The sequence below is a fragment of the Solanum verrucosum genome, unplaced genomic scaffold (assembly GCF_900185275.1).
Source record: "Solanum verrucosum unplaced genomic scaffold, falcon-dt-bn FXZP01000102.1, whole genome shotgun sequence".
Classification (NCBI taxonomy): domain Eukaryota; kingdom Viridiplantae; phylum Streptophyta; class Magnoliopsida; order Solanales; family Solanaceae; genus Solanum; species Solanum verrucosum.
In genome coordinates, this window is record NW_026019930.1 from 1,967,367 (window position 1) to 1,994,373 (window position 27,007).

At 35.9% G+C, this 27,007-nt stretch overlaps 2 protein-coding genes across 4 annotated transcripts; both read right to left on the minus strand.

Annotated features, from left to right (window-relative positions):
* Positions 1 to 564: 564 nt before the first annotated feature.
* On the minus strand, positions 565 to 8,212 carry LOC125829587 (probable plastidic glucose transporter 3). Of its 2 annotated transcripts, none has more exons than XM_049508799.1 (14): positions 7,936 to 8,212; positions 7,579 to 7,747; positions 6,981 to 7,092; positions 6,782 to 6,849; positions 6,295 to 6,427; positions 5,778 to 5,877; positions 5,601 to 5,713; positions 5,245 to 5,338; positions 3,715 to 3,868; positions 3,483 to 3,626; positions 3,319 to 3,392; positions 3,119 to 3,207; positions 2,606 to 2,720; positions 565 to 1,273 (listed from the first exon to the last, which is right to left on the minus strand). In XM_049508799.1, exons 2-14 carry the CDS (start codon positions 7,673 to 7,675, stop codon positions 1,091 to 1,093), a joined length of 1,476 nt encoding a protein of 491 aa, XP_049364756.1. In that variant the 5' UTR covers positions 7,676 to 7,747; positions 7,936 to 8,212; the 3' UTR covers positions 565 to 1,090. The 2 variants fall into 2 exon arrangements, with proteins under 2 accessions (XP_049364756.1, XP_049364752.1); XM_049508795.1 differs by having other exon boundaries at positions 7,579 to 7,730; positions 7,936 to 8,083.
* Positions 8,213 to 8,940: 728 nt separating this feature from the next.
* On the minus strand, positions 8,941 to 26,058 carry LOC125828035 (golgin candidate 5). 2 transcript variants are annotated; one of them, XM_049507345.1, is made up of 20 exons: positions 25,906 to 26,058; positions 25,516 to 25,711; positions 22,395 to 23,488; positions 21,549 to 21,620; positions 20,590 to 20,664; positions 18,459 to 18,573; positions 15,940 to 16,001; positions 15,807 to 15,854; positions 13,784 to 14,068; positions 13,646 to 13,705; positions 13,480 to 13,563; positions 13,311 to 13,376; positions 13,141 to 13,239; positions 12,845 to 13,063; positions 12,002 to 12,113; positions 11,473 to 11,678; positions 11,175 to 11,234; positions 10,941 to 11,054; positions 9,340 to 9,414; positions 8,941 to 9,255 (listed from the first exon to the last, which is right to left on the minus strand). In XM_049507345.1, the coding sequence occupies exons 2-20, from the start codon at positions 25,661 to 25,663 to the stop codon at positions 9,220 to 9,222; spliced, it is 3,030 nt and encodes a 1,009-aa protein (XP_049363302.1). In that variant the 5' UTR covers positions 25,664 to 25,711; positions 25,906 to 26,058; the 3' UTR covers positions 8,941 to 9,219. The 2 variants fall into 2 exon arrangements, with proteins under 2 accessions (XP_049363302.1, XP_049363297.1); XM_049507340.1 differs by having other exon boundaries at positions 11,473 to 11,684.
* Positions 26,059 to 27,007: the final 949 nt, after the last annotated feature.

The window sequence follows — 27,007 nt, forward strand, 5'->3', positions numbered from 1 at the left end:
CACGTGGTGTTTGTCTAGATTATATATAAATACTTGACACAATAATTTTTGCCTACTTACCAACACGAAAAATATACTAAAAGATCATTTCCCTTCATACTAAACACACTTTAAAGATGGTGTGTTTGGTACGAAAGAAATGTTTTCTAAATTTCTTATGTTTGATTGGTCAAAAAGTCTGAAAAATATTCTCAAAGAAAACAAATTCCTTACGAGAAAAATGACTTCCTTGATGAAGTAAGGATAACAAATTGCATAAGTGACATTCCAAATTAATTGTTTCCTTCCACCAACGCGATCCCCCAACCCTAAACTATTCCCCTCCCCCCCTCAACCACTCCCCATCCATCTCACCTCCATAGCGTTTTACTAGATAACATATCAATGCTCTTGGGATAATATTTTACTTGCCAAACACTAGAAAATAAGCAAAAAGCCCACTTGTTCTCCAAGAAAGCATTTCCCTTAATACCAAACACACCCAATTAGAAAAATCAATGCTGAAACAGAAGACAAATATTGAAAAATCTCAGCTAAGAGAATCAATGCTGAAGACAAATATGAAAAAATCTCAGCTACATTAATCAATTGTGTACTACAATACTACCAATATTTCTTGTTACAGCAAAGCAGCTACCAGTATCTTTCTAATTCAAAATCTGTTACATTAGTTCTGTAAGGAATGTTCAGAGTAGCCTTTCTGTGCCATGCTAGTTACAAAAATCAGATCAAGGTAAAAATTAAAAGAAAGGGTATACAAAAATAACAACAATAGGTACTCTGTAGTATATATGTGATCTACTACTGGCCGAGGCAGATGCAGTTTCATGCTCCCTCAGGCAATAGTCACCGACCAGTGGAGTGAGCAGAAAAGCAGCAAAAATAAGCAGAGTGACAATTTCCCTATGAAAACTTGCTTTGTGACGATCTTTATCTTGATTGTTTGTCGTTGCTGCCTTTCCTGCCTATGAACACACTCCAAAATTGTACAAATCAAGAAATAGCTATAGCAAAGAATTTGGATGTTCAATCACTAGGACCTTAACATTTTCCAATCTGAACTTAATATAGAGTGTGATCTAGTCACAAACTAATGAGACGGAAGAAGGGCAAACTCAATCTCCTGTAATGTTTTTCCTTTTGTTTCCACCACATTCTTTTTCACAAAGGCCACTGCAAACAAGCAAAAACCTGCAAAGACCGCATACACTATTTGTGGTCCAAGATGCTCAAGCATCGGCAGAAACAGAAGGCCGACTAAAAAATTTATGACCTGTTGAAGAGCAAAATATGCGATAAGAATACAGTGGGAAAGAAAGATGAAATTAAGCCATCAGTCTAACAAAATCTATGATGTTTTCTTGAGATTTCGGATAAAACAAAAGCTATGACAACAACAATTAAAATAAAAGGCAAAGTGCTGAGAACACTTTATAATTTTAAATTACTGCTGTAGCTGAACCACACATAAACCAAAATGTGAATGAGGACATAAGTAGTACACCTGATCTCATTTTTTTTTCCATTTTGAGATGTAAAAGATTATCTCATATCAATTTGTATTTAGAACAGTATATAGAGTTTACCAGCTAAGTTTAGATCTCTCTTAAATGATGTCAAAACTCAAAAGTCTTCCAGGGAGAACTTTATTTTAAGCACAAAACACTTTGATCATCCAACACCGGATCAGAGAGTCAAAGGGTTGGTCATGTGCAAAGATTAGATTCTTATTTGAAGTTAAGAATACAAAATGAATACTGCATTAGAAGTTTTGGGATGAATTAGGATACCCCTAGATTTCCCCATCACTTTAAATGGTTCATTTTTCTGGTTATTGGCAGTTAAAAAGGGGGGTAGAGGGGGAGGGGGAGGGGGGGTGCTACAACAAGGAGATCCTTTTGTGATGCTATGTGCAAGATATCATTATTACTACCACTTAAGTAGATTGTGCACACAGAACAGCTCTCTTCCTCGTGATGGATAATGTTCTTTTTTTTTAATATATATCCGAGGGTCAATATTGCACAGTACTCAAACCTGTGATTCATGATGGATGAATCTACCTGCACATCTTATTTGACTTGCACCCAATAGCAGGATGTGGCTAATGCTTTCATCTCAGCAGCGACTCATTGTGTCAAATGACTGGGAGTCTAGAACATATAGTACCCAATGGGAGATGTGTTTCTATTAAACGTGTAATTCCAAGCTACCACCAGAAATAATAAGGGAATAAACCTCCTCTCTCGACAACCAGTATTGTGCATCAACCTCCAAACTAGTTAAGAGTTGGCCATATGAATCCCCAACATCCATCTTACTCTGTTTGGACCACAGCACACACACTCCACCCCAACCTACCCAAACAAAAAAAAAACAGAAAAAAAAAAAAAGAAGACGAAGCAAAAGAATGACCAAATGAAAAGAATCTGATATGAAAAGTTATTAAGACTTGAATGGTTCGCATAAGAACAATATGTAGTGTCATATAATGATCATAGTTGTCAGACACAAAGTTCTAAAGATCCTTCTACTCTTCATCCAAGGTCAAAGCAAAGAGAATAATTTGCAAAAAACAAAAATATCAAGAGCAGGATGAAAGTACCCAATGTGCAGCCATGCATAAAGCCATTGCCTTTGCCCTAATCCGGCCAGGAAATATCTCTGACAGCAGGAGGCTGGGAACTGGACCAGCACCCAAAGAAAATGCCAACACATACCTAACATAAATAGTTTCCCATTATTGAAAGAAAACAACCGGCCATTGCGTTTGTGCATTTGTAGTTATCTTCTTAATAGTCAGGAAAGCTACCTATAGCATAAAATTGTCTCATCTTTCATTGATTTAACCATAGTCAACAGTTACCAAGTACATAATGACTAGAATGCAATTGAAAGCTGTTATCAACAGAAGCAGTACCGAAACTACTTATCTTCATCTCTTAGCTTTTACTGACTTCTCTTTGTTGGACAAAGAAATAACTTTCCCAGAAGGAAGGAATTATAAGCCTCAGATAGTTATCTAATCATTACAGCATAACGAGCATTTCTAGTCCTTTCTATCAATATATTTAATGCACTAACAACTACAACGACAATCTTGAAGTGGATTACTCACAGTAGGGTCCCGCCAACTGATAGGTATAATACTGCAAAGCTTGGTACAAATGAACTCGCAGCTGCTACTTGAAGACCCGTTGCGACTGCCTGCACCAAAAACAACTCAGAAGTTTAAGCATGAGAAAGCAAAATATAGTGACACGATTCTCAGACCGGCCATGGTAAGCACAAAGGATTGAGCAAACAAGATTAGGTTACCATGCCCAAGAAACTCCCAATTAGAAGCACCTTCCTCCCAAGCCTATCCATCAACATCATTGCAATAATAGACCCTGTAGATGTTATAGGCAACAGTAAAATGAGAAATCACTAACAGCTTCAAGAGTGTTATACCGTTTTGTATGGTGAGGGGATATGTTTACCTGTTAAGTTTACAATCCCAACGCATGTATTTGCAGTGTCTGTAGGTACTCCAGCCTTTTTAAAAACAGTTGAAGAGAAATAAAATACAGCATTTATTCCAGATAGTTGTTGCAAAGCAAATAAGGCAGATCCAATGAAAACCACTGTCCAAACGGCAAAAGTTATAAATTCATCAACTTTTTCACACAGAAAAATATTGACAGAATGGGAACACATCATCAATAATTATACCTTTAAAATGACGACCATACAGTAGCTCTCCAAACCTAACATTATCCACCTCATCTCCTTTGTCTGTCTTTGACATTTCTGCAATGGCATATTTAACATGTGATGCTCCCATAAGCTTTTCAAGCTCTTCTTCAGCTAAATCAATTCTTCCTCTCTGAGAGAGGTCCAGAAATAAAATGTGAGTTAGATTAGAGAACTATGAGCTGCTGAGTGTTTGAAAATGATAGAACACACAATTGACATTAAATCAAGAATACCCTGCATAGAAGCACCATAATAATATACCAGCTTTTATTTTGATAACTACAACATGCTAACTATATTTTGGTATAAATACGGTGTAGTCTTGACTGTAGTATAGATGCAAATTGAGGTAGCAGGATTGATATCAACAACGAGGATGTGGGCTATCTTGGATGTGGAAGCTTTCAATCATTCACGAGGAGCAAAGTGTCATGGAAGATTCATTAAAAGAGCTTTTAAAGTTCATAACATGCTCAAATAGATTTATGAGGGAAATGATGACAACCATATAGGTCATCAAGGATTTTGGAGCATTCTTTCAACCATCATGAGTTTGGAGGACTTAAAAGGAAGCATGTAAGGAAGACTTCAGGGCAACTAACATGCTCAAGTAGCTATTTTAATAATTTGGTTATTCTTTTAATTTAGGCATTTTGCAAGACTAGTATAAATAGTTTTTAGTCTTCATATTAGGGATAGCTAAGTTTTGAAGATAGAGAAATACTCTGAGTATATGGGAGATTTCCTTGGTATCTCTTCACTGAACCTTTCTTGGATACTCTAAGTAAGGATTTCCATGTATGAGTTCATTTCTCTTCCCTCTTAGATTGAATCTGATGATTAATGTATTTTAATTGTTAGATTATCCCTTCTTTTCTTCTGAAGTCAATTCCCCTCATTTCTATTTCTTAATCATATCCTTGTATCTTTTCTTGCTTGTTTAATTGTGGTTCAATTAATTGTTCTTGCATCTAGAATTACATCAAGTATCAGGGACCGTAGACAAATTGTGGCAGGAGTGAACCAATAATGTTTCTCTCAATAGTAGAGTTGCACTTAAACCTGCTAAGTTAATGTGCACAGGAAGCTCACAAGCCCATCAATGTATAGAGATAGCAATCAGGCTAATGTTGTCGGAATCTGTAAAGATTATATCGCCTTCAGTTATTTCACTATGTTGCCTTGTACGAGAACATGGTTAAAATGATACTAAAATGCCCAACATTCAATGGATTGTACTAAAATTTAGAGTATGAGTACATAGAACAGATTTGAAAATATATATTCAAGACAGGAGCCAAGCAGTAGTTTATAAACGGACTGCCTGCATATGCATTTTAGGTATTCACTTGTCAACTGAAATAAAGAAGAGCTTCTTCCAATTGATGACCTAGTGAATTGTCAACAGATTTTACTATTTGCAAGATTCACAAAAAAAACTGAATTTGCTAACGCCACTTCTATCCACTGCAAGACACCCAATGATTTAAGAGCTTAATAACCAACCTTAACAAGCCAGTGAGGACTCTCAGCGCAGAATTCCATCAAAACAGCAAGTAATGCAGCAGGAATGGTGGATATCCAAAAGCAAACTCGCCACCTGTGACGTCATTTTAGAAGTAGTTATAGTTCACATCACTCAATTAATTAACGGAATGCTATAAACATGTAGGATAATTGACTTATTATTAATATGCTCCCATAAAAAACAGTTTAGCAGTCTCAAACTGAAGAAAGACAGTTTATTCCAAACAGTGACTGGATAAAATGGAATAGTACATTTTTTTCATTCCTATCAGACCAGGCTTATCAATTGATTTTACTAATAATAAAAAGGAAGATTAAGGTCACACAATCCTTACCAACCAGCAGTATCCTTGGCAGGAATTCCAATAAGAAGAGATCCCAGGAGCCCAAGGCATGTGGCGATCTGAGTGAAACTCCCATAAGTGCCTCTAACAAAAGCTGGTGAAACCTGGTCAAACAAATTAAATGTAACTAAAAAGATAGAATTAGGAGCAAAAGATAACATCATATACCTCTGCAACATAGAGAGCAGCAACAGCAGGGCCAAGGCCCATCCCTATTCCAACAAATAACCTTCCAAGAAGCATAACTCCAAGAGTACTGGTTGCAGCACTACATTTATGCAGTTGAAGAACCTTCAGTTAATTTCCGGAAACTCGTACTGAAATAAAATTGAATTAAAAGTTTCTGATTTCACCCTCTCGTATTCGCTCCAGGTTATATATTTCAATAACTTACACATGAAAAGAAAACTCAAACACCCCCGGCCATATAAGTGACCTTTACAAGACTTAAAAATAAGTCTGCAGGAGAGTTTGCCAATGCAAAAGATAGCAAGACTAAACATCCCCTAGGGGATTATACACTTTCTTTTAAACCATCCATTCATCCAAGTCAGGTTATACAATGAATAGAAGAGGATTCAAGACTACACAATATTTGGACGGTATTACAAAGTAAATGTTCATGGTTGCATTCAAAGTTGAAAAGGCCATAATATAGCTAGTAAAAAGTTTATTAAGGTTTTACCTCATAGAAGCACCTATTATCATTGGTAGAGCACACAGTTGAAAGCCTCTCCGACAACCAACCCCATCTGCTATCCAACCACTGAATATAGAGCCCAAAAGAGCACCTCCCAAACATGTACTCACAACTAGACCTTCAGTTGAAAATAGAATTATCATATCAGATGAACCTAGTAGGCAATGAACTAAGCAACTAGATGAAGATAATCTTCTTTGAAGAAGCAAGGGAAGATGCAAGTATTAGACAATAGGTTTGATTGACATCACTGCCTTGGACTCGATCTCTGTATATAAAACAAAATAAAATAAAAAATAACATCTATATTTATTCAAATTTAGCATGCACTGTCACAAATGAGTAGTGGATCTCCCCCCCTCCCCCCCACCAACTCAAAATTAAGAATCTTCCTAGAGAGGCGAACACACAGAAGTTCAGGTGGCAGGAGCTGGGGCGCAGGGGAATCTTTAAGGTAAATGGCGTATAGTACCTTCAGCCAAAGTGCTGCCACTGAAGTCAAGGTCCAAAGACATGCTTTCTAGAGTGTCATTAACCACCCTGAATACACCAAACCAAAATAAAATGCCAAGTTTTAAAATAAAAAATAAAAATGGACGACAAGGTCAATGTTTAACCAACTAAAAAGGTAGGATTTATGCAAGAAACTAAATTTGAGAGTTCAGTCATACCCAAGATGGTAGCCAAACAAGAGTGATGAAATAATTGCCACCAGTATATGTGGCAACGGCCGCTTCCATGAGGGGTTTCCAATTTCTTTCCACACACCATTTTCGGTACGATCTAAATAGACACAAGGAAGAAGAATCAAAAGTTAATTTACACAAAATTATATCCTTTTATGTTATGTCCTATTGTTGTCTCTAAGCTGATGGTACATTAGAAGAGTATGATACTGTTAATTGGAAAATGGATGACATCATTCAACCAAGTTGGCAAAATTATTTCTTGGCAAAATCTTATAAAAATTGAAACTTAATGATTTCATCATTTGGAACAACAGAGAGAAATAGATCTTGGCATGATTTAAAATTAAAAAACACCATTCTTTAACTTTATCAAAAAAAAAAATTAAAAATTAAAAAAACACCATTCTCGTGCACACCCCTTCAACCCCAGATGAATAGACAGCAAAATTAACACGTTCCTTTCTGCTCGTACGATATATACATATCGAGAAAATTGTACTAGAATAGACTGCATTGGGAGACAATGCTTCTAAATCTTGGATCCATCCTGCAAATAAGAAGAAAAGAGTGTAAGGGGTACCTAGATTTTCTTCTCTATCTTCATAATCTGTGAACTGGTCTTTAGTTGATGCACGCTTGTACATGGAGTAAGCATCTGCAAGACCACCACCTCTCATATTGTGTGATCTGATCTATGGTAATGTAAGAAAAATACCAATCATATACGCCAACCTGCCCAAATCCCAGATCTGATGTCAAGGCAAAATTCCATATTTCAAAATCGTAACCGACAATTCAATACTCTTACCATCAATCAATGAAAAAAAATATATAATCTTTCAAATCAAAAATGGAAAACAGAAGTAGAATCTTTTGCATTTCATTCTTTAATTATGTATCATTAACATATAAGACAGAGTGAGTACTTGTTAATTACCTCCTGAAATGGTTTGTGAGGCACTAGCTATTGCATATTGGTAGTAAAGTTTTAGAAGGAATTAATTAATTAAGAAAAAGTGAAAAGGAAAAAGTGTTAATGCAAAAGGGAAGGGACAGGGAGAAATCTTAGAAAAGGTGCTAACGTGTTTTCACTTGTAAGCAAACAAACAAGTGCATTTGCAGTGGTTCCATGGAAGGAATGAGAAACACAGTGATGACGACACGAAAGCATCTAGAAACTACGAGAGCTCTGAGACGGACACCTGCTCCAATCTTGTTGCTTTTTCGTTTTCTTTTTTTTTCTTCTGCTTTTCATTTCTCTTCCTATGATGATGTGACACGTCATCGTTGTCAATCTAGTACTCCTATACTTTATATGTCACACAATTTGTAAATTTTATTTGTAGCCCTAAATTGTAATATGTTCTTGACCACCAAAACACATAGTAATAAAATATTTTTGATTATCATGTACTTTTCTATATAAATTATTCATTGCATAAATAAGTTACTTATTTAAGACAATTTTTTTACACGCATTAATTTCAAGGAGCCATAAAACCTTAAGTATGTTTTAATTAATATATATATATATATGATTTTAAAATTCAATGACTATGTAATGAACTCTCGATAACACACGAGTATTTTCAAATTTGGACTGAAGTGTGTAATCGGAACATTTATTTATCATATAGTACAAAAATATTTATTTAGAACATATCATAATTTAAGTGTTTGAATAAAATTTATTGACAAATTTAAGAAGTTACCAATATTTTCAATGTTTTGTAATTGTAAAAAAAAAGTGTATTCCCTTCTTGTTCTGGGTGTGAAACAGTGAAACTTTTTCTTGTTTGAATACTCTTCTTTGAATTCATAGCAAAAGATCACTGTAAAAAATTTAAAAAAACATATACGTAATGTTTTTTTTTTCTTTTCAGATTCAAAATTAATCTGGAAATTAGAAGTTCATAGTCAGGGTGAGTAAATTCCTAGCACATGAGCAAAACATGTTAGCTGCAACCAGCAAAGGCACAGCCAACCATTTCAATAACAATAATTGAACTAGGGAACAAAGCTTAAAGCCAATAATACGCCACTGTATAAAGAATATACTATACAACAATTCACTTCAAAATTACAATAACAAACCTCTGCAAAAGGTAGTTTCTCTATAGATTTATAATAAAAACCAGTGACATAGTGATACACCAAATACACTGCGGCACCCTCCATGATGAAACAGACCAGAAAAAAACACTCATCAACAAATCAGCTGTCAGGTGGCACTCAGTGTTGAGCTAAGCACCTGGATCTGCAAGCATATCGAGAGTAAAACATGGATTTCCAGGACTCACAAAAGGAAAGAAATTAACTAAATAATTGAGCAATAATATACCTTATTCACGAGCAAATTTACTTGTTCTCTGTACATCTCCTTCATATCAATAATATCAGCACGAAGTTCTTCCAACTATCACAAGTACACGTCCAGTGAATAAGAAATTCAAAGAGCACTATGGGGAAAGATCAATACTTCATTGTGGACATAGATTAGATTTCAAATGGACAGTTGATCTATAAATTAAAAAAAATAAGTGACACTTGACCAGTTGCATCCCAACATGATTGGACAACTGCACGTGGCAGTAAAGCCAAACAACTATTGCAAAGTCTTGTGTCAAATTCAAGTACGATGGAATAACATCTAACAACTAGAAATTATGATTCAATTAACCTAACTTAAGATGATCAAGTCGACATCAGCCAAGCCCATAATCTGTATCATACTCCATTGTTTAAAGAATTCATCAATATCTTAAGTGTGTTGGTTTGTCAATGGAGGGCTGCACTTAGCTAGAGGAGGAAGAACACAAGTCAAGAAATAGAGAAAGAGCGAAAAGGAAGAGATACAAACGTGTCTACTAGGGAGTAGAAAAAGGAACTTCTAGAATATATAACACCTGGAGAGTGTATGAGGTACACTTTCAACAATAATGGAGTAAAAATAGCATATATGGCAGTAGATGCTACGAGTGGATCGTAGAGAAGGGGGCACTTCAACATTTCGAGGAGTTTGGTGGTGCAAAAAGGTATTTTATAAAAAATAAAAAATTGAGTGAAAAAGAAAGATGTCTATTCTTTACAACGTGGTTCAGAAGATACAATAATTCCACAAAGAATGATGAAACTGAAATGACAGACATTTAACTAGAATGAAGAAAGAATAATCTCCAACAGGTAAATTCACTCATTGTTACAATGCCCATAAGGAAATCAGGTAATTGTTTGTGTTTGCACACTAACATGCACTTGAAAAAACTGAAATAAGTTGCAGAATTGATATTTAATATACATTTTTTTCTATAAGGTATAATTCAATATAAATCTAAAAGAAGAACACCTTTATTATAAAGGAAATTACCCATGTATGCAACAAAAAGAACAGAACCGAGTAAGATACAGAAAAAGGACAACAAGATCCTACATCAACTGAGTCTTCATCTTTTTAGTACACCAGAGAATCGGAGCAAAACGAGATCTCTAGTAGAGAAAACTTTAAAGGCAAAGGTAAGGGAAGTATAACTTTTTCTTTTCACCATAAGTCATATTTTAGGTGGCAATTTGCACATATCATCCAAAATAAAAGGAGAAGTAATTAAAAATGGAGTCAGACCTTTCAAAAAACACAAGGGGACTAATTGTTTCAAAAACGTAGAAAGGTGAATGTGCACAAATTACTCGGCCAAAAATGTACAATTTACTATGTTGAGGTGATTGATACAGTTCATATACGTGATTTACACATCATATCACATTTTGAGGGATTTCAAAAAATTCCAGAGTTTCCACTTCCTGATATAATGATTTCCCAAATAAAGGTGTTGCTTTTTGATGAGTAATATTGAAGCAAAGATAAGTTCCCTTATAAACCCAAAACTGAGATCATCAAGAAACATAGCTGTGGCAGAGAAAAATCATGAAAAACTCAGTTTGTACCTCCTCATCACGTTCACCCATCAATTCAAGAGCTGCCGAGTGTCTCCTCCTAAGTGCATCTAGCTCTGCTCGGATGCCAGGCAGCATGGAAGCTTCCGAACGTAGCTTTTCACACTAAACAAATAAAAAAGACATTCTATTAATAATGATTTCCTTATCCAAAAAGGGACATCACAAAGGGAAGGCTCTAAGGGAGAAAGAAAAAGAACTTAGTATCTGGAAAAAAGAGTTTACCTCTGCAGTCATTTTAACCAACTCCTCAGCAAGGGAGTCACGGATGGCTTCCATAGATGCCTGGAAGAATCAATAAGTTAGTTTTAGGAGGTCAAATGGAATAAACTAGTTGAAAGGAAAATAGTTCTGCATGAAAACAGAACACTGTAAGCTTTAGCTCCTATGGTTCGTTACTAAGAAAGCTACCACTGAATAAACTTTAACACCACACAGTGAAAAGAGGCCAACTAATACTTTAAAATTATAAAATGAGTTCAGATGATACGCGGTTTAACAGAATCAGTCAGGGAGTCCATACCAGTCGAGACATATAAGACGCAAGTTCCCCATCTTTCTGGCGAAATGCAGGCGTCATGTTCTTCATAAAGTATGGACTCATATTACCCTCTAATGCATTTCTACGCTCAGATAAATTGTCAGACGAGTCCAAAGATGCTTGCAGAAAATAGCTTTCCTCCATACTACTCAAGCTGCTAGCACTTGAAAGTCTGCGTGTCAAACTTCCTGCAACTAGGTGATTGTTAAACAACATCAGCAGCAGCAGCAACAACAACAACATACTCGGTGTAATCCCACAAGTGGGGTCTGAGGAGGGTGGTGTACGCAACCTTACCCCTACCTTACCTTGTAAGGGTAGAGAGGTTGTTTCCGACAGTCCCTCAGCTCAAGTAAAGCATAAGAAAAATCAAGTATGGGAAGGGGAATACAGTAGTGAAGCAACCATGTTAAACATAATAGAGAATGTTAAACATGATGGAGAAGAGAACAGTAGCAACAACATAAATGTATGAAGCATCATATTGAAAACTAAATTTGGTATTAACTACCATTTTCTATCCCAGATTTCTGCTTCATTATTGGGCTTTGATCAGGCACATAATTAGTAGAACGAGCGGCCCTTTCTTGATCCAAACGAGCAGTTTTCTCCCTTTCCAACTCCTGTAAAATATTGGGGACAACTGACTCAGACATGCACTTCTCATTAATAAAATCAAAGCATTAACAACAAAGTCGCAAGCAACTCTATGTTGTCTCCAGGTATTAATCCAGTCTAGATAGATTCCACCAATACCTATGTGATAAAGCCCGTAAAGGTCCGTCTACTGCCATCCTACATAACATTTCTCTTCTCTCACCATCAAGATTGAGAAGCAGAGACTTCAGAATAGGAGAAAAATAGAGTCGAATCATATAAAAAGTTACCATACATGGATTAATAGCTTCACCTGCTGCTCTGACTGTTGTTAATCAAACCGGCACACTAAATGATACAATTTTAACTTGTCTCCTTGCTTATATAAAAACAATTTTCCTTATCTGTCTATATTTTGATGCTATTGAAGACAAGATTAAAGGAGAACAATGACAATTGTAGGGGAAAAGTACAGGTGACAGGAACTTTACTGCCACTGATTAGGTATGTGCTAAAAGACCATTTCAGCAGATCTGAGACCTTAAAAGAGAATAAACTAATTCAAAAGCCAAGAAGGCCAACCATTGGCTGATATATTAAAAAATGAGTAAATCAACAAAAGGAGATTTGCATATTCTTCAATTGAAGCATCTTGACCATATTTAAATTATGCTGCATGTAAAACCACAAGCATCATCGATGCTAAAAGGGCATTGAGACAGCAAATTAATAGGAAAGTAAAACATAATATTGTTACCTGCCGCAGGAGTTCCTGATGAGTTAATGCTTCTTGTAATTCCTGCTTGTGTTTCCTTCTGAGTTCTTTAATTTCCTCTTCAAGCTGATTCACACGACCTTCGTTAGTCTCAGCTTCCTCCTTTAGAGCAAGATATTCTTGCCTATTCTCTGCAGCACGCTGTCTCTCTTTGTCAAGGGACCTTGTTAGCTGTGTCTGCTCAGCTCTAAGACAAGATATCTGCAATACTAAATTTGTAAGCAAATTCCTGGGGAGAAGAGCTATGGAAGCAGCGTCAAAGGAATAGGTGAAAGAACCTGAGCCTCAAGAACATTGATTCGGGACAAGGTTTGAGAAAGGCGTTCATTAATAGATCGCTCCTTTTCCTCTGAAGTTGCAGCTTTTGCCTCGGCTTCCTGCGAAGTAAAATTAAGAAACCCTTCGAGTTTCAACTATAAATAAAGTTTCTATATGTTTCTCTTAAGACCTGAAGACGTGAATTCAAAGTTCTCTCAACAGCAGCCCAAGCTTCAGCCTTTCTGGAGTTTGTTTCCTGTAATCAAGGAAGAAGCATAAAACATAGACATTAAATGAGCGGTCCGTATACCATGACCATATATAGGATATGAAAAATAATATCTCAGCTGCAGTAAAACCTGCATGGCTTCTATCTGCCTGAGAAGAGGTCTGGTAGATTCGGGAACTTGTGTTATCAACTCCTCACATCGACGTTCACTGGCCTAAACACAGAAGAATAAGTATATGTAAAGGAAACATAATTAAGTAGTCAAGCAGAAAAAGTTGCAAAAAGGAAAGTTATACTTGGTATCTTTTCTGGAGGTCCTCAATTTCTCTGCGCAGCATATCTTCTTTAAAAACTGCCTGCAGGTGGAAAAAAACGTTAGGCCCTGGAAAATTAGATTGACGAACCACGATAGGACACTATTCAAGAATATAAACCTGCTGCTCCGTTCTGGTAAGTGTTTGCCTTAATTCTTCAAGTGCCTGAACAAGCATTGCTTGACGGTCTTCAGCCTCTCTGAGACGACCCTCTAGTTGAGTTCTAGCTTCATTGTTAGCCCGTGCCTCAGATAAAGCTTCTGCTTCTTTTGCGGCATTTAAAGCATTAGTATAGTATTCTTTTTGAGTTGCAAGTTCTGCTTGATGTTTTTCTACTGTTTCATGAAGCAACTTTTCTGTTGCTGCCTTGTCCCTCTTTATACTCTCTACTTTGTTCTCTTCAACCTAGGAAAGGCATAAGCATGTAAGTTGAAATCATAACTTAATACTATAATCCCACAAAAAATAAATAAGAAACATAAAGTAATCAACTTCCAACTAAACACTTGTTAAGTGACAAACCTTTACTTCATAAAAAAAACGTGTGAAGTAACAAGACTTTACAAACTGTCTAAGAAGAGCTATAAAGTTCTTTTAACAACTCAAGAACCCAATGAGGGTACATTGAAGTAAAAATACAAACAGTTCTCTTGAAGAATCTCTCCTTATCTGGTCTTGGGAAACCCTCCCCACTTGAGCTAGCTTTTGGGGTTGAGTTAAGCTCAAGATCCATTTCTTACATGGTATCAGACCATCCCAACTCTTGTTTCCCGATATTCGGCCCCTTATTAAATTGTCCATGATCCAGATGTCCACTCCTGGGCGTGAGGTGGGGTGTTGACGAGTCCCACCTCGGATGAAAAAGGGATGGGTTGTCTCCTTATATGGTCTTGGGTAATCTGTCCCTCTTAAGCTAATATTTGGGATTGAGTTAGCCCCAAGATTCATTTTTTTTTTTTTTTTTGAGAATTGGTAACATTGTATTCTTCAGCATTAAGGATATGTTGGGGACTTTAGAGTATCAGAAAAGAACAAAAAGCATAATACTTACAAGGATCCTAAGAATTGTAAAAGTTGATCTGAATCCTCTAATCATATCTCTTTACCAAAAATATAGAGGTACAGTGCAATTCCATTTAACCTTGTGAATGGAATTGGATATATCTTCAAAATTCCTACTATTCCTCTCCTTCCACACTACCCAAGATTCATTTCTTTACAAACTCTAAAGTTCCTTTAACAACTCAAGAACCCAATGAGGGAACATTGCAGCAAAATTACAAGTTACCCAAATTTCCTCAAGGGTATTCCTTCAAAAGTTGTGCTCATCTTGCTTGATTCTACTCAAGCGGTCAGCAAAAAGGCAACTTCCAAGACAAAAGGATACCTCACTTAAATCAAAAACCAGGTGAAAAGAATATCTTTCTAAAGGGGACTCAAGTTATTCAAGCAGAACTATCAAAAAATATTAAATGTGTTTGGTATGATGTAGAAAAAGTCATTTTCTGATAAATATCTTCTATGAAAAATGCTTCCCGGTGGTTCATTGGTGCGTAGAATATAGTTTCTAAAAAAAAAAAGACATTTATCAAAGAGTTAATAATAATGTTAGCAAATTGGATAGTATGTTGATGAAATTTTTTAAGTATAAAGATTTATTATAATGTCTAAATATTTGTCAGAGCAGTGATATGAAGTTAGAAGTTGTAGTAACTGTTACGAAAATAACTTCCATACATATGTAACAGAAGACGGTTTCCCACTTTTGATGGAAAATATTATTTGTCAACAAAACCCCAAAAAGTGATTTATCTTCCACGAATATTTTCCTTCACACCAAACAGATTTTGAACACTTCTCCCCTTCTCAGATGAACTTCAACCGCAGCTAGGGTTAGTTTTAGAAAATTTCTACTCCCAAATTATTATAGTAGGCATGCTAAAACCAAGGGCAACTTATAGCTGAAAACTCGGAGAATAATATTTTCGTGAAAATGGAAACAAGGAAGTCGACATTTTAACATAAAAAATAAAAAAAAACCACATTAACCATAATAGGAGAGAGTTGAAAGTATTCCAGGCACCTCTTGTCACCCCTCACAATATGTACAATCAGGTTATTGCATCAATTAGAAATGACTGACCTCAAGCTTGGTATGTAATCCTTTCTTCTCTTCTTCAAGCTCTCTGATCTAACTTTCAAAACAAATGGAAGATTTGTTAAAACTTATAAATAAGCTTTCTGAAATGGAATAATGAGTATGCCTGATTCCACACCTGTGCCCTTAACTTTCTCATCTGAGCTTCTTGGGCAGCCTGCTTTTTAGAAAGCTGCTCACCTGGAGAAACACTAGGTTTTAGACATTGAAATGGCATAAAAAGAGCCCAAAATATGTATCTTATTGAATATAGAGCTTATACAAACTTAAAGAGAATACAGATATTTCTCCAAATAGTCTGATATACATGTCAACCAGGGACTAAACTGTGTTAAGAGACTCAAGTCAAAGGTTACCAATAAAAAGAAAAAGACACTCTAGCCAAAGGTTCAGTCACAGCAGCACAAAATAGTAGAAGTTCCTCACAAAAGTTCTGATATGATGTAACTTCCAGCATGCACAAACTTGAGTTCTTCCATAGAACTCATGCTTTAGGACATGACTACTTTTCAGATTGTCCAATCATCAGACCACACCGAAATAGGCATTTCGACCCATCTTGAATTTATTTTCCTAATGAAATAACATTGGAGTTTGATGGAATCCCTCTGAGCCTACATAACCCTGTAGTTAAAGAGCTTTATAATGCTTGATGCAGCTATAGGTGTAAATTCTTGAAAGTTGAAACCCATGTAATGGTCACTGCTCATGGCTGATAAGATTCAGGACACAAAGGGGGGACTCAAAAAACCCAAATAGCTAATGTAGCACAGTTCACCTACCTTATCAAAAAGAAAAAAAAGTAGTGCCATCAACTACAATGAACTTATTAGGCAGTGGCCTTTTCCTAATTAAGTGATTATTCAGTCATTTCCAACCACCAGACATCTAAGCTGTCAAGCAAGCTACTATGTATCATATCTACCATCGAGCAGTATCATGTAAGATACAAGTATGACATGAAGACATGGAATTTATATTTCTAATACATGTATTAGAATCTTTAAGCCTGTAAGTGGAAACAAAATACTAAGCTACTATTACTATGACTCAGTCCCAAGCTAGTTGTTGTTGGCAATACGAATTCTGGCTATCAATTTGAGCCCGTTTCATTCAAGTATTCAAGGTTAGGTTCTCGAGCATTAGAAATCTTTCTACCAACATACAAACTTCTAACAAGATTAAAAAGACTATCACACGCAGAACCTAATGTAGAATTACCAACATGGCCAAGCCTCAATCTTGGCTAATTGGTATCACCCATATGGATCTTTTTCTGTGTTGGGTTTTATTCTTCGCCAAACTTGCATAAGCTCCACGAGATTGTACACCTTTTGAGACAATTTCTTTCCATGTGGTTTTAGGTCTTTACACATCCCTTTTTTAGCATGCACCTTCAACAGTCATGGTTAACTAAGGACTGGTGAACCCTGAGGTCTAGTATTGGCCCAGTGTCCTACCCTCTCCAAGTAACCTTAATTTAGTTAACCAGAGTGCCAAGAAATACATTGCCTACTATCTCTTTCTTTCTCTACCTGCACTCTTCAACTGTTCCAAATCAGTTTACACCTCTAGTACTACCTTATGAGATAATTCGATGTGGCATAACAATGTCTAAGGTGGCTTGTAGTCCTGTGCTCTTTAAAGATGCCACCGACCTACAAGCCTAAATAAACAAAACAACAATTGCAAGAGGCATCTATAGATCATAACTTTCAGAAAGAAATGCAAAAACACACAAATGAACTTATAGATTCAATATTGGGAAGTCTTAAATTGCATCATCAGACATCACTATAGAATTCAAAAGGCAATCAAATACTAACAAAACTATCAACCCATTCACTACATGTAAGTGTGCAAATGTAGCAAGATTATGTAAAATGATTATTTCTCAATCCTAATTCCTAATACACTGCATCAACTTCTTACAGCATCACCATTGAGCCTTCTTCCTGTTTCAAACCTTTGTTTGACCCTACATACATATAGAGATGGCAAATTTATTGACCCGCTCATTTATTAGCTCAGCTCATTTCAGCCCATCAAAGTTTGGACTGATGTCTAGCCCAAATTGATCCATTGGAAATCTTGTCAAAATATTTTTGAAAGGACATTTTATTTTATTTGATATATTATATTAATATAGTCATAAAAAAGAAAAACAATAATTTTATAAGGTATTAAAAAATTAAAAAGAACAAAAATAAAGCAATAAAAACTTAATAAGAGTTGGGCAAGTTGGGTTATAACCTGCATTTTTGCCCATTTCAGCCCAAGTAACTTTGAGCGGGTCAATAACCCACTATTTATTAACTCAGCCTATTTTGACGCGCCCAAATTCAGTCCAACCCCCCCATTTGCCACCTATACATACATAGTTGCCACAGGTATGACCTGCCCCTCTTTTGGTTGATCAGCAAGTACGACCGACGCTCTAGCACAAGTATGATATCTAAGTTTTCATCTAGTTAGAAACAAAGATACCACCTAAGATTAATGAAAATGTACCTTGTTCTTAACTGTATAATTATCTTATATGCCACATATAGTACGAAAGCTTCACGTGAAACAAAGGCAAAATGACCGTGTAATGTATTAAAATCACATTCAGGGCCAGAGTTGAGTTTGTCGTACCTTCAACCATTACTTGAGTAATTATCTCATCCTTCTCTTTGAGAAGAGCTGCAGCATCACTCTTCTTATTATGTTCCCTGCGAAGTGTATCCCTTTCTTTGGTGAGAGCATAAACCTGAAATAAATGAGTATAAAAAAATATCATTAGCAACACATTTAGTAAAATGTTAAGATGCATTCCATTTTCCCCTTTTAATACGACAACAACAAACCCAGTGAATGTAATCCCACCAGTGGAGGTGGGATCTAGAGAGGGGTGTACGCAGACCTTACCCCTCGTGGAGATAAGAGAGTTTGTTTCTAATAGACCTCGGCTCAAGTAAAGCATTTCAAAGTTGTTTGAAAAAGGAAATAAGGAAATAAGGAAATGAAGGAGACATAACAACTAATTGGAGAAGAATGCCTTGCAACTCTATTTCCAGATTTGGTTATACTCAGCCAGCAGAACAAGGACACAATTTCTCAGATGTGGAGCCCTCACGGATGAAATTTCTTGTTTAGAAGAGCCCTCAATGATTGGGAGATAGAGAGAATCACTGCTCTATTTCAGATCCTAAATACCTTCCCAGGCACCTCCAATGAGCCTGACAAGCCTATATGGAAATTACAGAGGAAAGGAGTGTTCACAGTGAAAGTCTTGCTACTGGAGTAGCAATGTTGGTCAAAGAAGAAATAGAATCTGGCCTTGGAGACTAATTTGGAAGATAAAAATGCCTCTAAAGGTATCATGTTTTGCTTGGTTGGTGTGTAGAAGGGCATGTCTAACACATGAAGTGCTTCAGAAAAAAGGAAGACAGATTTGTTCAAGATGCTTTATGTGTGATCAAGATGCTGAAGTCAATGGACATTTTTTCCTCCACTGCAAGGTAGCTACCAACCTATGGAACTTGTTTTTCTGCATCCTTGGTGTATGCTGGGTAACTCCACAGACCACTAAGGGTATACTAGACAGCTGGAAGGAAATAGGAAGAAGACATTCTACTGAAGACAGGTGGGAGTTAATACCAGCTTGCATTTGGTGGACTTTATGGAAAGAAAGGAATGCTAGATGTTTTGAGGACAAGAGTAACAACATAGAGAAGATAAGGATGAATTGCCTTAGTCTTTTATACTTATGGTGTAACCAAGATATGAAGGGGGATATAGAACTTTTTGTTAATTTCATAGGCAACTTGTAATCTCCCTAGGGGTAGGTTTTGTTATGCTCTGATGAGATTGTAAGTGACCTATGCTCATCATTATTTGATGATGAAACTTTTGTGAACACACACTTACCCTTATCTCAAAAATAAAATAAGATAAGGAAAACAGTGCATAGTATTCAAAAAAAGAACTATCTAATAGCAAACAGAAATGCTAATCAGTCCTCGAGTTATATTAAAAGAACAAATAACAATGATGCCATCAAGCTTGCCATGGACAAAGATTAAACTTGATAGTAAAGGAGGATTTTCTTTTAAAAAATAACTGAGGAACTGCAATTCTAGAAAGTAGACATGAGGTTTCAGCAGTAAATAGAGATTCGGAAGGATGGTGCAATTTCTTCAAAATTATCAATTAACTTGGAAAAGATGGAATATTACCAGCCAACACAGAATGTTTCACTTCTTCTTCCAATATCATGTCTGTGCAGCATAAAAAAGATGCTTCTACTTTTTTTTTACAAGAGCAAGAACTCTAAAAGAAGGGTATGGAGTTTCTCCAAAGAATGTTCTCCTGTGGAAGTATGCGGATTTTCGAGGGTCCAAGCTCCCCGTCCCAATTCATGTATGTAGTTAATGAGGTCTTATTGGCACTAAAGGGGTTCGATCCATTACAGATCAGCAAGATAATCCTGCATCCTTAGAGTCTACTAGAACCATTGAAAAACTAAAAGTCTAAGAAACACACAAGCACTATACAGAACCAGAAAGCATAAAATATGAAGTTATAGGCATAAAAGATGAAGCTGCACATTTTAGTGATGCCTAAATGAAGTAGAAAAACTACGCAACAATGCGAAAGTTCAAACAAACTGTCTTTCAAGAATTCATGTTACTGCTGTGATGTGAAAAGGCTGATGATCAAGCCATAAAGCAAGCACTTAGCAATGGAAGTTAAAGCTGAAACATTCATGTGAACACATTCATACCTTCCTCTCAAGAGCAGAAACTTTTTGATGGTACTCTTCTCGCAGAGATTCAATTTCTGCATCACTGGACTTCTTCTGTAAAAATTAGTGTGTAAGCAAGAGATATAATTTTGGTGGAGTTTCACATAGAAGGGAATTTTGAGGGATGAAAGATGAATCTAACGTACACATAAGAGGAAAGCTGTGGGGATGGGGAATTAGAAAAAAGTTTTAGAAACTGCATTGGAACTCACCCAGTTTAAATAAAATTAACAAAAAATTTAATTAAAGTTTCGATCCATTATCCATTACAAAACACACATCCATTGGCACGTGCTATGCTGATCCCACCCAGCAGCAATAAAGACCCAATTACACATATGATATTAATACTAAAGGAAGATAAAATGAACAACAGAATAATTGCTTGGCAGGGATAATTGTCGCCAAAACTTTCTGTACTTAAATTGATACAGGAAACTAGCAGTTTTGAGAGAATAGAAGAGCATACGAAGCACAAGTCATCTAACAAATTTGTCTAAGAGAAAATGCAACGTGTATTGATGTGAAAGCAATTTAATCAAAATCATCAATGATGAGAGTCATGTGACATTATGCAACAGTCTAGAGAAGTCTGATTATTGATGATGTTCATTAAAAAGTGCTTACCAAATTAGCTGGTAGTTAACATGACTCGACCAGTAAGCACAGAAGCTTACACAATACCTGGCTCACATGCAAGATTAACTTATCTAGAAGAAAATTGCAAGCAAGGGCAAAAGAGAAAGAAATATTGTCCAATAACAAGCAGAAAAACAACACTAGAAAAATGATAGAAATCAAATTTATGAAATGGTTAATTCATCCTTAAACAATGGAAATTATAGTATGTCTTTGACTCATGCCATTTGAAAAACTAGCGGACAGCAACAAATTGAGTTAATAGCCTCGAAAGGAACTTTAAAATGATGAGAACTTACTCTTAGATCCTCAGTAACAGCCTTCAATTGCTCGTTCTCATTCATCAACTTCGCAATTTCATCAGCTTTAGCCTGAGGAAAAACAATGGCATGTCATCTTGTTGAGTGTTCATCATTTTATAAACAAGAACTGAAAATCAGGGGTCTAACACACCAACTGAATTTTTTTTCAAGTATGTGGCATAACAGGAAGTTTGGATATTGAGAAGTTCATACATAATGGGAGAAATTAGTTCCAATCACCCAAAATCATTAATATATTTATTAGCTTTGGAATAATTTTCCTGCATACTAATAAAGGGATAATTGCAATTGAACGTATGAAGCTACACGGTCTAAGCTTCCCTCTAAGCCTCATCTTAGGCGTATACCAACATCCTTGTCAATGGATTCCACAAGTTCAGAAAGGATCCACGGACTACGGAAAAAATATCCATGTGTTCAGACATTTGAGACCTCAAGAAGGTAAACTATGTCATTTGACAAGTACAAGAAAATATCAATGGAATGTGTCGATGACACACACACAAGGTTCAAATCAAAACTTTTTTAATTGAAGCTACTTTTAGTCAAAATCAACTCATTGAAGCAAGTTTTATCCATGACCTCACAAGTTGGGAGAAATAGTTGAAGATGAGTGGGATTCAGCTAATCTTAGGTAATACAACGTGAATTATTGGACTCGCCTACTTTAGGTGCATACAACAAAAGATTCATATTCTCAAGTAACGTCAGTAGATTCAGAAACTTGATATTGCCCTGCTGGGTTCAACATTTTATCCTGTGTTTTCGCTGATGCTGAGGAGCAGGTGAATAAATTTCCATTAAAATAGCATATGGACATACCTGAGCTTGTCTAGCAGCTCCTTGTAATGCAGTTTCCATCATTTTCATTTCCTTTTTCAGCTTCTCCAGTTCAACCACTGAATTGGTAACATCTGAAGAGTTGCTTCCAGAGCTCAACCGTTCTTTCACACCAGTCTCATGATCATTTCCTCGCTGGGTAGCCTCAACAGGTCTACTAACCAACTCATTTTCAGGCATAATCGTATCAGATAGCCTCTTCAGACCTTCATCTGTGTGCTGGTCACCAAGAAAGCTCCTGTTAGAATGCTCTTCAGAACTTTCACCTTCACTGGCAGTTACAGAATCTGAAACAGAAGGTCTTCCACTATCTGCTCGGTCACTTGATGCATCCCGTGATTCAGCTGAAGGAGATTCCACGGTGACTTCTTTCTTCTGTTCCCTGTCTGCAGGGTAATTTGATGCATCCTGTGATTGAACGGGAGGAGATTCCTCAGTGACTTCTTTCTTCTGTTCCCCATCATTACCGGTATTTTCCTGTGAATCAACAAGCAGCGGGATACCAACTTCAGTTTGAGATAAAGCATTTGATGATTGGGAAGCAACCAACTCGAGGTTTTCAGATGATTCTCGCTCTGGAATATTCTTTTGGAGGATTCCTGGAGATGTTTCCTGACCATGCTCATTGACCTTCGATGCTTCTGCCAGTGAATTAATTTCAGCTTTTCTTTCATCTGGTCCAGTAACACTTCTTTGTTCCTCCCGATCAAAATTTGTTTCCATAGCAGAGTCCAGTTTGACATCAACAGCTCTTGCCTCCTCAGTTTCTTCTTCAGCAGATATCATTTGATTTGGTTTCGCATCAACATCCTTTGCTTCTTCAACAGGTTCTTGAACCGCTTTAGTTTCTTCAATAATGTCCCTTGTTTCTTCTTTTGGTTCTTTAGGAACCACATCACGTCGAGTTGTAGTCTCAGCTGAATCTTCACCTACTTTCCTTGTGGGCAAAGTGGACTTTGACGACTCAGCTTTCTCTACAGATTCTTCAGCAGTATCCTCACTTTTTTGCCCCATAAAAGACATGACAGGATCAAATAAGGCCCTCCTATCCGTGGTTGAAGGCCATAATCCTGAAGCTGGTGTGCAATCGAAGCATTGCCCACAAGAAAATAGAGAAGCATTGAAATAAATCAGTCAGCTCTGAAATTTGACTTTCCTAAGAAATGCATCAACCTAATATACTTAAGTAGGCTTAAATGAATGCATGGAACGTGGCAAGACAAGCAGCAAAGAAATTCAACATTTGGTTAACATTTTTGGAGGACATTCAAATCAGTTTATGAAGGTGTTGGAACACACACACAAATATACATGAATACATATACGTGTGTGTACATGCGCAAGGGTCTGAGTGTTTTTTTTTTTTTGACAATGTGCAAGTGTCTGAGTGTGTAAGTAACTAACAGATGCCATCAGTTTATGCCATACATATACTTGGAACCTTCTAACATCAAAGGTAGAAAGTGTCGCTCCATTCCCAAGCTATTGCACTCTCCACCATGCAAGAGATTGTCTATGACTCTATAGGGTCGTTTGGTAAGATGCATTAGAAAAAACAATGCATGCAATTAGCTTAATGTATTATTAATACCTTATTTGGTACACTTTTTCAACTTATGTATAACTAATGCATTAATTATACTCTATTTGGTATTATGCAATGCATAACTAATACATAGGAAACCATTGTATTAGCAATGCAAGGGATTCTAATGTATGCATTAGCATGGGTAAAGACACAATTGCCCCTCCAAACCTTTTCGACATCCTTTCCATTGTGTTTGTGCAGGATATTTTTGTAAGTAAATAATTTATTTTAGAAATATGCAATGCATGTTATTTTTATAACACCAAACCAAACACTGCATAGAAATAATCTCAACATAACTAATATCAACATTACTAATACACCCTATTCAAAATTGTTCTTATACAATCTACCAAAATAACCCCTATGTGATAACCAATGTCTTCCAAAGTTTCTCTATGTATTAATAGGTTTGTCACAACTTTTTGAGGACATCCACAATTCCTAAACTGTGGAGCTCAATTCAATCGTTAATATAGTATTGAGATTTCACATCACCACTTTATTATTGAGATCACCCCAGACAACTAATGGCCTGATACTTCCATATTGTCCCCATATATAATCTCATTCGCTCATATCTAAATTTCTTGTTGTTGGAGCTCCGAGAGGCCAGTAATTACCTCTTATCTTAATCTTGCAATCCAAGATCTATGGTTGGCACCCAAACCTACTCTGACATGACGTTGTTACTCTCACATCAGAGCTTACTCCTAATTAGTGCTGGCAAAATGAACCCATTTGTCACCAACCAGCCCTTATTTGAATGGGTTGGGTGAGTGATACTAAAAATGGGTAAATATGAACCTATTTTAAAACAGTATAAAAATGAGTCAGTTATGGTTAATTAGCGGGTCAAATATGGGTTGAAAGCATTGGACCAACTTTACACTGAACCATTCACATATTCGGATATTGCAAGACTTGAACTGTGTAATCTCACCATCATTTATTAATCAGTGTTTCTAGCAGACACGAGATCTGTTAGGAGTTAAAGACTACTGATTCCCAAACACGCAGGCAATAAGAAGTTCAAACTTACTAAAATATGCATTTCATTCTTGGCCTTACCAGATTCAACTTTCACAAGGGCAGTAACCAAATACTAAGGGCAGTATTAGAAAAGTCATAATACGCCTGAGAGATCTTAGGCAGCTTCTAAATCATCAAGCACGCCATTGTACACAGACCTTAGGTAACGTATACAAGAATGCTATAGAGGCAATAAGTACTATGAAATTCTTTCCAGGATCTATGATCGGCTTGAGGTTACACTTACATTAGGACCAGGTATTCACCGAGTAAATTTAAACAAACTGTAGTTTTAAAGAATCCTAATTTTCATAAATAGAGTGGAATAAATATGCATCTGTATCCAGTGGGAGATGGCACGTATCTCGTGGAATTAGTCAAGGTAACAAAGCTGGTCCGGACATGCTGAACCCAACTAATGTTGAGGATTAACATAAACGTATGAGATAAAATTTCGAGAAAGTATAACGATCTAAAAGATACCTTCATTGCTACTAGACTCAGATTTCTCCTCGAGACCAAGTGCTGTGTCGAAATTCTTTTCGATGTTTTTGACACTCTCACTGAGCTTATTCACGGCACCGGCAAGATCCAAGTTCGCCAAATCAAGTTTTCCACCAAACCACGCCATCTTTTTGACTCGATCCAAAGCTCAAATCACATGGCAAGCTCCTTCATCCTATCAAGTGAATCATACATTGTCAAAATCCTAGGAATTTCAATTTCAATAAACAACATCCATATAACATCAATTTGTTCCAAAAAAAAAAATGTTTCTGTGTCAATCAGATCCCATCATTCAATAATTGCCGATTCAGAAAGTTACAAAAAATTATTGAAAATTGGATTGATTGAAGTTTGGAAATACCACACCTTGGAAGCGGAGCAATAAAAAGAAAAGATTTGGGAAGGGCGAAAAAGAAATCGATCTGCAGGAACGGTGAACTTCAGCGTCCACCGTCACCGTCTTTCTTCTTTCCTTTTTTCCGTTTTTTCGTAAACGTTAACGGCGTATAAATTAGAACTCTTGACTTGCGATATCTCTTCACCGTTAAATAATGTACGTAACTTTTTGTATTCGTACATGGTTATTTTTTGTAATGATTAATCAACTATTACTAGATTAGACCATAAAAATAGTTTTTCTTTTAAAAAAAATTAAATATATATTGAATTGACTTTTTTATTAATTTAAGAAGATGATTTTTTACGCTTCAACTTTTTAAATTGATTTATCCAAACATAACTTCAATTCTCAAATATTATTTTATAACTTCAAAATTCCTTCTTTTTTTAAAAATTTCAATCAAATTTACATCCAAATGTGTACTAAATCTTGCTTTGATAAAAAAAAAACAATCAACGCAAGATCTAGTTTTAGTATAGCAATAATAAATAGACATTATTTCTAAGTTCAAACGAAATTGTATCGTGTATATGCATCATTTGTGCTCACTTTATTTATGCTTATTAAGAAATGAAAAATATATTGTCGTATACAATTGTTATTACTTAAAATAATACTTCATTAAGAGCTTCATACATATTTGTGTTGTGTTACACGTATTACCCATCCATTTGAGTGAACCAACTTCCATTTTTAAATCATCGTTTATTTTACCATCCTTGTTTATGATTGATATAAATTCACATGTAGAAAAAGAAAATATTACAAATTGCATGTGAACATACATCAATCCTAAAATATAGAATATCCAACACCTAAATGAAATTTTGAATTCCTACTTTTAACTACTACTTTTTGCATCTTGTCTTGAGGGTATCAATAACTCAATATCATTGCACGAAAATATGATGCGCTCACTTTATTTATGTTAATTAAGAATGAAAAATACATTGTCATATACAATTGTTATTGGAAAAATTATTTGGATGGATACCTTTTAATAAATAATTATTGATTTTAGCGATACTTTTTATTTATTACCGTTTATAGCAATATTATGTTAAATCT

Bases quoted from the DNA above. Each gene is read 5' to 3' on its own strand.
- LOC125828035 (XM_049507340.1), bottom strand. From the start codon at position 25,663: ATGGCGTGGTTTGGTGGAAAACTTGATTTGGCGAACTTGGATCTTGCC. The intron at 13,564-13,645 runs GTATAACTTTCC...TTCTGTGTTTAG, and splicing joins ACCTCCAGAAAAGATACCAA to GCCAGTGAACGTCGATGTGA. The intron at 11,685-12,001 runs GTAGTTAATACC...ACAATCACCTAG, and splicing joins GAAATCTGGGATAGAAAATG to TTGCAGGAAGTTTGACACGC.
- LOC125829587 (XM_049508799.1), bottom strand. From the start codon at position 7,675: ATGAGAGGTGGTGGTCTTGCAGATGCTTACTCCATGTACAAGCGTGCA. The intron at 6,850-6,980 runs GTATGACTGAAC...TGGTGTATTCAG, and splicing joins TTGTTTGGCTACCATCTTGG to GGTGGTTAATGACACTCTAG. The intron at 3,393-3,482 runs GTAAACATATCC...TAACATCTACAG, and splicing joins TGGGATTGTAAACTTAACAG to GGTCTATTATTGCAATGATG.